At 41.9% G+C, this 11,939-nt stretch overlaps 1 protein-coding gene across 1 annotated transcript in view; it reads left to right on the top strand.

The window, feature by feature from the left end:
- The first annotated feature begins 5,435 nt into the window (after positions 1–5,435).
- The window catches only part of LOC105620125 (protein toll), a 53,014-nt gene continuing 46,510 nt past the window's right edge, over positions 5,436–11,939 (top strand). Inside the window, exon 1 of the mRNA XM_012201636.1 lies at positions 5,436–9,132. Coding sequence (XP_012057026.1) covers positions 5,436–9,116 — 3,681 coding nt within the window. The 3' untranslated portion in view covers positions 9,117–9,132. The remainder of the gene's footprint in view (positions 9,133–11,939) is intronic.

The raw sequence follows: 11,939 nt of genomic DNA, 5'->3' as shown, positions 1-11,939 counted from the left end.
TTTTGTTCTTTATTTCAATGTACCAATTTTTCTTTCAATGTAGCGTCATTATTATGATAATTTTTAGTTTCTATAAAGAAAAATGTATAAGAAACAAGACAATCTCCCAACGGTTGCGAAAAAAAGTGAAAGTTGTATCTTCCTTTTATGTAAGATAAATTACATACACGCTACAGGATTCAGTGGCATACAATACCAAGAAATATGTAAATAAATTTTTAACACCGTCCTGTCATCGAGATACTGTAAACGTATGAAACATTAAACGCAACGTGTCATCGTACTAACAACGGATTCGCTCTATGTATTTTCCGTTCGCGTTGGCAGTGATAGACTTGTTTGGCAAACGGACGCGAATCTATTTTGCACGAGACTTCGACATGCCGTGGCCACACGGCGCGCCTGATGTGCAACACACGGCAAAAAATCCGATATAAATCGAATCACCGTAAAGCATACTATTGTTTGACATAGTATATATATTGTGCACGGTGCCAATATATCGAACAATACTCTGTAAAATCTGACGGCGACTGTACAGCTAAAAATGATTCGCGAAACCATTGCTGGCTATTTTTACGCTCTCATCAGCTGCGTGTGCGGTCTCTCGAGAATCGCGAAATGAAATTTGTTCGATGAAAAAAAATAAGATGGTAAAAAATATATGTAGCCTGGCGAGAGTTATATACAGTTAATTCATAATATACAGAGAGAATGCTCGAGACAACGCTAGTGAAGCTTTCGAATTATGAGAGAATTACGAGGGAGAGAGAGTCAGTCACAAGGTTCTTTTAAAATCGCCGTTGTTCACTCTAGCGTGCTCCGCACAAAGAAGCCGCGTTTCGCCTACGGATCGCCAGGAATTAGAAGAATTTGATAGAACGAGATAGTTCGAAAATGAAAAGCGGGACCCACGTTGGCACTCATTGTGCGCGTGAAGTCAGGCGTCCCGTTAATTAGACATAATAGAACATTCACAGCGAGATTTCACGCGCATATTTATACGGATGGCTTTGCCTGAGGTATTTCAGAAGTCGCGATACTGCTGCGCGGAAGAGACTGGCCAGTTCCCTTTGACCCCAGTCGTTTTAATCCCCCTCGGGCAATTAATCCCTCTTGCTCGATTAAACTCTTATTCTAGGTTTAATTAAAACTTCTTTTTCCCCGCCATTTCCAGGCGCTATTCCGGACGATAAGATTGCGCATCGGTGACGCGCGACTCACCTCTTACATGGAAACTAAATCTGCTACTAATTGATTTCTGAATCGGATAAGAAAATTCTTAATGTGAAGCAGCAAGGTATAGAATTATTTTTTCATTCCAAAGAAATCCTGCTGAGAAACTTATATTGTGTTATTATAAAGCAAAATAGAAATTTTATAAGTGACATTCAGAATAAACAATGAGATGTACGTGTCTTTCGTTCAAATGCTGTTATGGTTATTGAAGATAACATCGATTGATGTTTAAGCCTTTTTGAACTTTAATTTTGATAGATATTATTATATTATATAATTTTACTGTATTCTTTGAAAGGAAAATGGAACTATTTAATTTCGAATTGTTCGAACAGTAACTGGATATTTTGTGGCAAGTTTCATTTTGAAGGTACGGCATATAGCACAATCGACAAGCGTTTTTAATACTACGAGTCTGTTCTAACATTAGTTGATAACGAAGCAGACGTGTGCTGAGAAATAACAGGTTCGTTTCTAGAAGGCACCCGAGTAAGACTGCGTATATCTTTGCCCGGAGGAAAACTCGTTGGATATCTACGGCACCTATTATTGGAGCTATAACGATCTACGATCGCCGTTATAACGATTTTAATTAAATGTGACTTCCAGAAGAATCCTCGCGTAATGGAGCGACAAATTAATTGCAGTTCGAGGAATCTTTTCCGACACGACATTAGGAATTAAGTGTCTACATACGCGAAATAAGTCGTAACGATAAATGTAATCGCTTTGTTATTACTTATTATGAACATTTGTTTAGCTATGAGTTAAGGTATATCTAACTTTGCTCAAAAATAGCTCTAAATATTTTGAGATTATTCTTGCGTTTGCGATAATTAATAGATTATATATGAATATAAACAGTGTGTTTTTTTTAATTTGCTTATAATTTGAGATTATAGCTAAATGCGCGTAATATTCATGATATTGACGTTCTCTTTGTATTATTATTCTCATTAGCAATTAAATTTGTAGAGATAACTCGTTTTAATGAAAAAAAATTAATTTAAAACTGAAAAAAATTGCATTTTTCGTTTTTCGAATTTTCAAACTCCATTTTTTCTACAGATGAATTGCAATTTGTCTTTTTTAACGTAAAGAATTGGAGTATAAAATATCGTTAGATGGATTAAATATCCCTGCTTTGAGTCACGTTTTGCTCATTATAAAAGACGAAGGAAGGATTGCACGGACAATCTTCCTTCTACGAATTTACTACACGGCTAATAAGTCATAATTTTCTGGAAGGAACCCTTTGAAAGATATAGTACATCTCTTTTATCACCTATGCATCAATTAAGCGGGTGATCCGTCTTTCGTATCGTGCTACACAAACATCCGATATGAAACGAGAAGGGACGCGAAGGGGAAGAGAAGGAGGATGAGGTCCAACGCTTATTTCCCGTCGAAGTTCCCGATTAAGTGACACTTAATATGAATTAATGCCCGCTTCCTCGAGGGCGAGAGCGGAGCGCAGGCAGGCAGGCAGGCAGGCAGGCAGGCAGGCAGGCAGGCAGGCAGGCAGACAGGCAGGCAGGCAGGCCGATGGGACGAGAGGATGAAGCGGGGCGAAGCGAAGCGAGGTGCGCGAATATATTCTGCGAAGTCGAAACCACAGCGCGACCGTAGCCACCAAGTTACAAACTATTTCGAGTTCCCATCGATCAAGTCGAAAGTCGCTTGTCGGCCGAACGAGCATGAATCAGCGAGGCTTATTGAGCATCGGACGTATCTGGAGCTCTCTCGATCTGCAGATCGAGAGTACGACGGCAGAGAAATCGGGCGAATGTTGTTTGTTAGTTTCCAAAGCGGGGGCGAGGATATGGAATGGAAGGAAACAAGATCAAAAGAGAGAAAGAGACAGGAAGAGAATAGTGCTGGTGGCCACTTAAAAATTGATCGAAACTTTTTTATGATTGGTAGTCGATGTCAGGCTGGATGCTTCAAATATCATAGGTCCAAAAGAAACGTCGCATCTCCATGGTGCGAGGAGGAGAAGGTAAGACGGGTTCGCGGTTCTTCGTGCAAGTTCGGCAATCGAATAAAGTCGTGCACATGCCGATTACCCGTTCTTTTCTTTATCTCTTTTGATCGTTCGCCAACGTCCCTATGTGTATCTTTCGATGCTGTAGCTGGGATGAGTACGCGTTGCATATATGCGTGAAGACGAGCGACGTGCTCGCGTTCTCCGCCTTCTCATGGAATAGTTCTATGAACAGACGAAAGGTCTCCTTCTCGAATGAGATCTTGAATGAGATGGAGACGACTGGTAAAGGCGGTGCAAGACACCGCTGTCCTTCTGCCGTCGTCCACAACGGTTCATATAACGCTTGAACTAGTTTCAAACATGCATCCAATCCACGTCTTTTGTCTACTGTCTCTTTGTATTGTGTCTGGTTATTCGAGAAAAGTCGAATAAGTAAAGAAATTGATTTCAACTTTACCAAACGGTATTACGTTGTAGAGCAACGTTGCATATTTAGAATTAAAAAAGCATTAAAAAAGTCTTACAACATAACTGTTTAATTATTTAATTACTAGATGAGTAGAATTTAGATTTACAGAAGCACACCATATCGAATATTTACACACGTGAAATTGAAATGCGAAATGCGAATAGGACCATCTCCTTACTTTCTCGATATTTACTCGCATCGTCGATAGTGCATTCATCGATATTTTCCTTTTTTGATGCCGACATGGCACGGATATCGATATTTTTTGCCGGCTCTAATAACGAGTAAAGTGTCGATGCTTTTTTTCTGATATCGTGTCCCCGGTCTCGCCCTGTGCAGGACCAACCGGGAGAACGGCGAGAAGATACAGACAGGTTGCGTGCAATGTCCGCTCGTTCTTCTCTCTTCTCTACACGCTCGTCGCCGCACGTCTGTAATAGTCTGCTGTATGTCGATCGCGTGTAATGGTAACAGCAGCGCACGGGCGTGTGCGTGTATTATACGCAGCCGAGGGGCGCGCGTATACGCGCAAGAAAGACGCCGCTTCGCATACGAAACGCAGCCAGTGCAGGACATCCTCGTCCTACCCCGAGGTCCTGCGGTAGGCGCGTGCTCACTCCACTTGGTGCCGCCGCTCGCCGCCGCTATGTGTGAGTGCTGCCGCCACCGGTTCGGTGGGGATAGAAACGATTGGTGGACGCTGCGTCGAGTTAGATGCCGAGGAGATCTTGCTCGTCAGTCGTGCGGTGGCCGTCGTACCGAGCGTTACGGTCTTTGCTGTCGTAGGGAGAGACGCTCTCTGCTCCGATCTCTATTTCTCTATATTTGTCCATCGCCGTTACCGCGGATAGCCTAGGTCGTGAAATCATCCTTTCTTATCGTTTCTTTTTCTCTTTGATCAACGACTCTCTCTCTCTCTCTCTCTCTCTCTCTCTCTCTCTCTCTCATCTTCTGGAATCTTGGAGTTTGGCTGATCTATCAATGGACTCTGATCGAGAAATCGGAGCATATTTGCTTCGACATCGACATCGAGGAAATAGTGTGATGTGCGGGATCTTGTAATGGCACATCTCGGGACGCGATTCGAGGAGTTGGCACGAGACGTCAATGTCGTGCGGATAACAGAGCACGTCCCCCTGATCGAAATGCGGGATATCGTAGCGAGACGCGACATTAGTTTGTCAGCGAACCATCGTAAGTGGATAACATTCTGATACAGGGTTGATGCTTGTTAAACGACTTTAACGTGACGTAACTCGATAAACACTGTCGATCGGTTTTCAAAAAACTTAATTCAAGACGAATCCGGAATTTAGAGAACATCGCGAACACTAGAGTAGCTTGTTTTTGCCTGTAAAGAAACATCCGTATCCGTGCAAAATATTCAATATTGCCGCGCCGAACAAATCCTATGCTCTAAATCAAGTGAAATAGTGTAAACAATCTTGGATATAATTAAAATTACGTTATAACAATTACGATTTTGAGAATTATACCGATGAATCGATTATATTCTTGATTCATGTGGATACTTGATGATCAGTCTGTAAATGCTCACAGTTAATCGAATCGGAGTGAATATATACTACGACGGAGCGAACAGTTTCAGTAACACATCTCGGTCAGGCTAGCGTGAATAGACGCCTAGCACAATAACTGGTAACGTGACCCGGTCGCGCGGCATGTGATGATTAGGAAGCAGAAAACCGGTACCAAGCGCAGGCAACGAGTTCACTAAAGATGCGTGGGCTCGTCGGTCGGCACGAAGGTCCCGGGAGAAGATCGTTGTCGCTGTCGTTGGCTTATTACTGCCTGCTCGTGCCAGTATACCACGTGCTCGCCGTGACCAGTGAGCTACCGCCAAAGCTCGATTTACCGGACTATTGTTCGTGGGATTTGCACCAGGATGGCGCGCTCACCTGCGTGCATCATTACACGGGCAACGACTCGCTCAGGACGAACTTTTCTCAGGTTACGAGCGAGTACGTGACCTCCATGAATATCGTGTGTGAGGACTCCGATGAGGAAGATGACAATGGCGTACTCAGCGTGGACAGCTTCCTTCATTTATGGCGGCTGCGGTCGTTGAAGCTGACCGGATGCAAGTTGATGCATTGGCCGGCCAAGCTACTCAGCGGTCTCCGCGATCTCCGTAATCTGACCGTTAGAACACTGAATGGACATAAAACCAAATACAGTTTGGAACTGGAAAGCGGCGCTTTTGACAATACGCCGCAGATTGAAAAACTTGATCTGTCATGGAATAATATCTGGCAAATACCGGATCGCCTGTTTTGCCCCTTATCGAATTTAGTAACTTTAAACATCTCGTGGAATTCGTTGAAGGACATTACGGAACTTGGATTTCAAGATGTCACTGAAGAAAAAATATCTGAAAAGCAGCATCCGAGACGGATTCAATTGGAATCCACGCCGGCTCCTCTTCCATGTTCCCTGGATGTGCAATCGTTAGACATGTCGAATAATCAAATTTCCGTGTTGCCTATCAATGGATTCTCGTCGTTGAAACGTCTCAAAGTATTAAATTTGTCCAGCAATGCTATCTCCATGGTAGCAGACGGAGCTCTGCACGGACTTAGATCCCTTGAGAACCTCGACCTATCTGGGAACAAAATCGTCGCTTTGCCGACGGCGATGTTCCGGGATGCGAGCAAGTCACTGAAGGAGTTGAGATTGCAAAACAACTCTATCAGTGCGCTGTTGTCTGGTTTGGTGGCCAACATGAATCAACTAGTCACCCTCGACTTGTCAAGGAACGTTCTGACTAGTTCGTGGTTAGACTCGGGAACATTCTCCGGATTGATACGCCTTGTACTCCTGAATCTATCTTATAATCGAATTAGCAAACTAAATACGACAATTTTCAAAGATCTCTATACCTTACAAATTTTAAATCTCCAATTTAACGAGATAGATTCAATATCAGCGGATACTTTCGCGCCGATGAGCAACTTACACACCCTAGAATTAGCTCACAATCGTTTGACTTATCTTGATGCTTATTCCCTGAACGGATTATTCGCGCTCTCGCTGTTGGCCTTGGACTCCAACTTGCTTGAGGGAATTCATCCGGACGCTTTTCGGAACTGCTCGAGCATGCAAGATTTAAATCTGTCCGGCAACAATCTTGACAGCATACCAGTGGCGCTAAAAGACATGAGGATATTACGGACCCTCGATCTGGGCGAAAACCAGATCAGAAGCCTGAATAAGCCTGGTTTCCGAGGAATGTCAAGTCTTTATGGGCTAAGGATGATCGGCAACGAGATCACTAACGTCACGCAGGAGGATCTCGTAGAATTGCCGGCGTTGCAAATCTTAAATCTTGCCAGGAACAGAATCGAATTCGTGGAGAATGGTGCATTCGCTGCCAATCCAGCACTTCAAGCGATCCGATTGGATTCAAATGTATTGCAGGACATGTCTGGCATCTTTATAAACGCGCCCGGTGTTTTGTATCTAAACATGTCTGACAATATGATTACGCAATTCGATTATAGCTTCTTGCCTGAAAAATTACAATGGATGGATCTACATAAAAATTTTATCGAAGATCTTGGCGTAGCGCCACGGAATATGAATCTGCAGACGCTCGATGTATCATTTAACCGGCTAACGAGGATAGATTCTCGATCGATTCCAGATTCTATCGAGCTGCTGTTCGTCAACAATAATCTGATAGCCTCCGTGGAGCCGCAAACATTCTTCGCAAAGACGAATCTCACTCGAGTGGATCTCTACGCGAATCTGATTATCAAGATGAACCTCTCAGCGTTCCAGCTTACTCCGATGCCATCTAACAGACAACTTCCGGCGTTCTACATCGGCGGAAATCCCTTTATATGCGACTGCACCACGGAGTGGTTGCAGAGGATCAATTCGCTTACGCTGAGACAGCATCCGAGGGTGATGGATCTCGAGTCCGTTTACTGTAGATTACCTTACGATCGTCACAAGTCGTTTATACCGCTGTTGGAGGCAAAATCTTCACAATTCTTGTGCACATACAAGGCACACTGCTTCGCTCTCTGCCATTGCTGCGACTTCGATGCTTGCGATTGTGAGATGACGTGTCCGACGAACTGCACGTGTTATCACGATCAGTCCTGGTCGGCAAATGTCGTCGACTGTTCCAGCTCAGGCTACAAAACACTGCCAGGTCGGTTACCGATGGACGCAACGGAGGTTTATCTCGATGGGAACAATTTCGGGGAATTGAATTCTCATTCGTTCATCGGCCGGAAAAACTTGCAGATCCTTTATGCGAACGACAGCAACATCATCGCGATCCGCAATCATACCTTCAGTGGTTTAAAGCGGCTGCTTGTGCTACATCTGGAGAACAACAAGATAAGTTTTCTTAATGGCGTAGAGTTGATGCCTTTAGAAAATCTAAAGGAACTTTATCTGCAAAATAACCTGTTAACATATATTGATAATGGTACGTTCTTGCCATTACGCCAGCTAGAAGTCTTGCGTTTGGAGAACAATCGACTCGGCACTTTCGCTCTTTGGCAATTGGGCCAAAATCCGTATCTAGTCGACATCGGTTTGTCTAGTAATCCGTGGAACTGCGAATGTTCGTACCTGGATCGCGTACGAGAGTGGATGTCCCGCAATCAGGCGAAGATCAACGACTGGCAAAGCGTCACCTGTTCTCTAGGCGTACCCATAACTCTTCCAGCGAATGGATCGGTCATAAATTGCGCGGCATTAACGGGCACGACTTCCGTCGTCGAGACGCATCCGCTGGAAGCTTATCTACCGGTACTGCTAGCCACAGTTGTGCTGATTTTCGCAGCGGTGGCGTTGGTGTGCGGCGCAATCAGGCATCGTCGTACTCTGAGAACCTGGGCCGCGAGCAGATGCGGTCTACGGGCGTGCTACAAAACCGCAGCCTTCGAGGATCAGGAGAAACCATTCGACGCCTACATCTCCTATTCTGCGGTCGACGAGGCCTTCGTCTCTACGATTCTCGTGCCGGGTCTTGAAACTTCATATAGGCTGTGCTTACACTATCGAGATCTTGGTGCCGGCAGCAATGTTGCTGACGCCGTAGCCGAGGCGGCCGATTCTTCGAGGCGCACTATTCTCGTATTGTCGAAGAACTTTCTGCATGGCGAGTGGTCCAGATTTGAATTCAAGGCGGCCCTGAGGGACGCTCTCAAGGGAAAGGGTCGGTCGGTAATTTTGCTTCTGGTGGGCGGTGTGTGCCCACGGGATCTTGATGCCGATCTTAAAAAGAGAATCTCGTCGCACACTGTGCTGGTATGGGGGGACAAGTTGTTCTGGCAGAAGCTGAGGTTCGCTATGCCGGACGTGTCTCCGGTTCCCGTTTTAGAGAGACCTTTGCCATTGCCGCCACCGCCGCCACCGCCGGTGCATCATCAATGGACGTAGAACTGCCGTTATTTAGGTGAGAGAAAAAAAAGCACATTCTTTCATTTTTAGAATAGTATACACGCTAATATTTTTCATACAACAGCGCCTGTTTTATAAATTGTATCCCGTGTTTGTATATATGAAGCAACATATAAAACAAGATTTTCATCAACATTCTATAAAAAACTGGTTCGATATTATATAAATCTAGAAATAGTTAAAATTATATCTTCGAATTTTGATCTTCTACATCGTACACATATTATATCTAATGAATTTGCAGATTTGCATATGAATATCTATCGTACATCTTATCCAACAGATAATATCCGATAGTATTATTATTGTTTATTACTGCACTTTTATAGTATATAAATAGAATTAGAAATAGTATTTATGAATTAATCTGGGGAAAATATAAATAATATGAGATAATGCTCGAAATGCATCATACGGTATTTTTGTTATTTCTCTTGAATGTTTTTTTAGTTAAATGAACAATATTTGTAACTATTATACAGCTGTGATTGGACATAGGATATTCGTAATTACGAATTTACATTTTTTGTGTCTTAATTACTAATTCTAGAAAACAAAATAATATATCTTATTCAAAATAATATATATTATTAGATACTCATACGAATCATACAATTTCTAATATAGTACGATAGTAAATATTATCTTCTTTAGCAATAGCCTTTCTCGAAAGATCGTGTACATAACGTGCTTTTGTATATCCTAAAATGAGAGTAATGTTGCTTCCGGTTGTTGAATACTTACGATGGAAAGTTGGCTAAGTACGAAGTCGTTCATCGTTAATCCAATAGAATTCATAATCGATGTTCGCGTGCCCATAAAAGCGCCGAGTAGCGCGCGTACGTACATAATGGTAACAGTTCAAATTATATATAATTCCTAAACGACAGGCTAACGAGGCGGTAGTCGTGCCATTGAACGCGCTTCTACACGACCTGTAGCCCATTTAACGGCGACACATTTTGCGCTATTGTGATCGGGGGCATGAATGAGGTCATCTTTCGATGGTCGGTTTTGCGCGAACATATGGGTCGACGGGAAATATACGAAAAGTCGCATTAAATCCGTCGTTACATGTCCGCCAGCGATCAGTGAACTAGGAAAGTCCATCAATCGTCCGGACCATTTGTGCTCTCATAACTATTCTCACTCAATTAGCGATTAAGTCTGCTTTGTCCGAATTCGGTCCCCTGTCAGAAGCATAAAAGACCGTAAACGGTGTAAACTCGACAATCGTTTTTCTTAAATGTCGATTTTTGCAATCAATCTGACGAAAATCCTGCGTATTATTCGATTGACAATTATCGTAATGAATTTTATTTGCATTTTTACACGTTATTAATATAAATAGATTAGTAGCAATCACATTATATAATAATTATATATATACACACATTATATAATAATTTATTTGATTGCAATGTATTCTTGACGATCTTATTTTACCGATGAGCGTTTCTAAATTAATGTGAAATTGATAATGAAAGTGCAAGAAAAAATAATGTAAAAAAAACTTTATCTAGTGTCGCTATGTTCTCTAACTCAAATACTCTAACTCAGAATTCATCATATTTGTAAAATATGAGCAAGTTGGATACAACATTTTAATACAGAGAAAAGATCACGTTCAGAAAGCATTAAAATATCTTGCCTACAACTTATTATTAACTTGTATTCTACTATTCTATATTGCTATAAAATAAAGCGTTGCAAAATATCTTATTTTATTTCAAAATTTAATTTCTTGACTGTTATATTATTCGTTACAATTTATAATTACAAAAACAGAAATGTAACAAATACATACAATAATCATTACGTTTGTATTTGCTATGTATATAACAAATATATCTCTATTTATCATTTTGTTCTATGAATTTACTATAATAATTAACTGGAATAATAGCAAATAGTAAATACGTATTTACTAGAATTAAATCTGGATTTTAATCTATTTACTAGAGCTATGAAGCTATTAAATATTACATTATGAAATTTTGATTATTACATCCATTTAAATATTCTTTTTTTCTTACAAAAAACTTTCTTTTAATGATATTTTTATAACAAACATTTTGTCTTTATTGAGAAGTAATAAAAATCTTTTCTGCTTTATTTAATTTAATATAATAAATTAAATTGAATTATATTCTCTTTGTTTTCATGTATTCTCTGAAAGGAAATTTTAACCACAATCATTTAGTGGTCATAATACAACATAATTGTCTAAAATAACTCATTATTGCACATTTAACAGCAATTTTATTTCGCATTCTATTCTCCCATCGGGAAATGACGAGTAATTTCGTGATCCGCCTGCTCGTCCGCCCGACTCGTGCCTTTGTAATCACCAGCCGAATAGAATTATCTCTGTCACGCAGATCGGCAACGTGGAAAAGGGAGGCCGAATGCGACGGACGTTACATTAAAGCCAGCGCGACGCGCGAGAAAATTAGGAAAGTCAATTGATCGTCCGATTTCCCGCAATTCCGCAACAATGCCTTTCTCCCCTGACCACAGACTGCCAGACAGGCTCTCGATTTTCTTTGTATCAGGTGACCGACCATTCGCCGCGTTAACTTTTCGCGACACGCTTCAGTTTCAGCTGTTACCCGAGAGCTCCGGCGCGAAATGGTGGTTATGGCTCGAAAGGGTGAGTTGAAAATACGAGAGAGAGACTAGGAGAAATCCGGGAAGGTCCCTTTTTACCCCATAAACTTCTAGGTTGGCGCCTGCGTGGTCGACGCTTCCATTAAAAGCTAAGGCGTCGATAAGCAACGATACCAACTCTCTCTCTCTCTC

This window comes from Atta cephalotes (genome assembly GCF_000143395.1).
Source record: "Atta cephalotes unplaced genomic scaffold scaffold00002, whole genome shotgun sequence".
Taxonomy (NCBI): Eukaryota; Metazoa; Arthropoda; class Insecta; order Hymenoptera; family Formicidae; genus Atta; species Atta cephalotes.
Note: the sequence above shows the minus strand (reverse complement) of the source record. Positions and strands in the feature narration are given on the sequence as shown.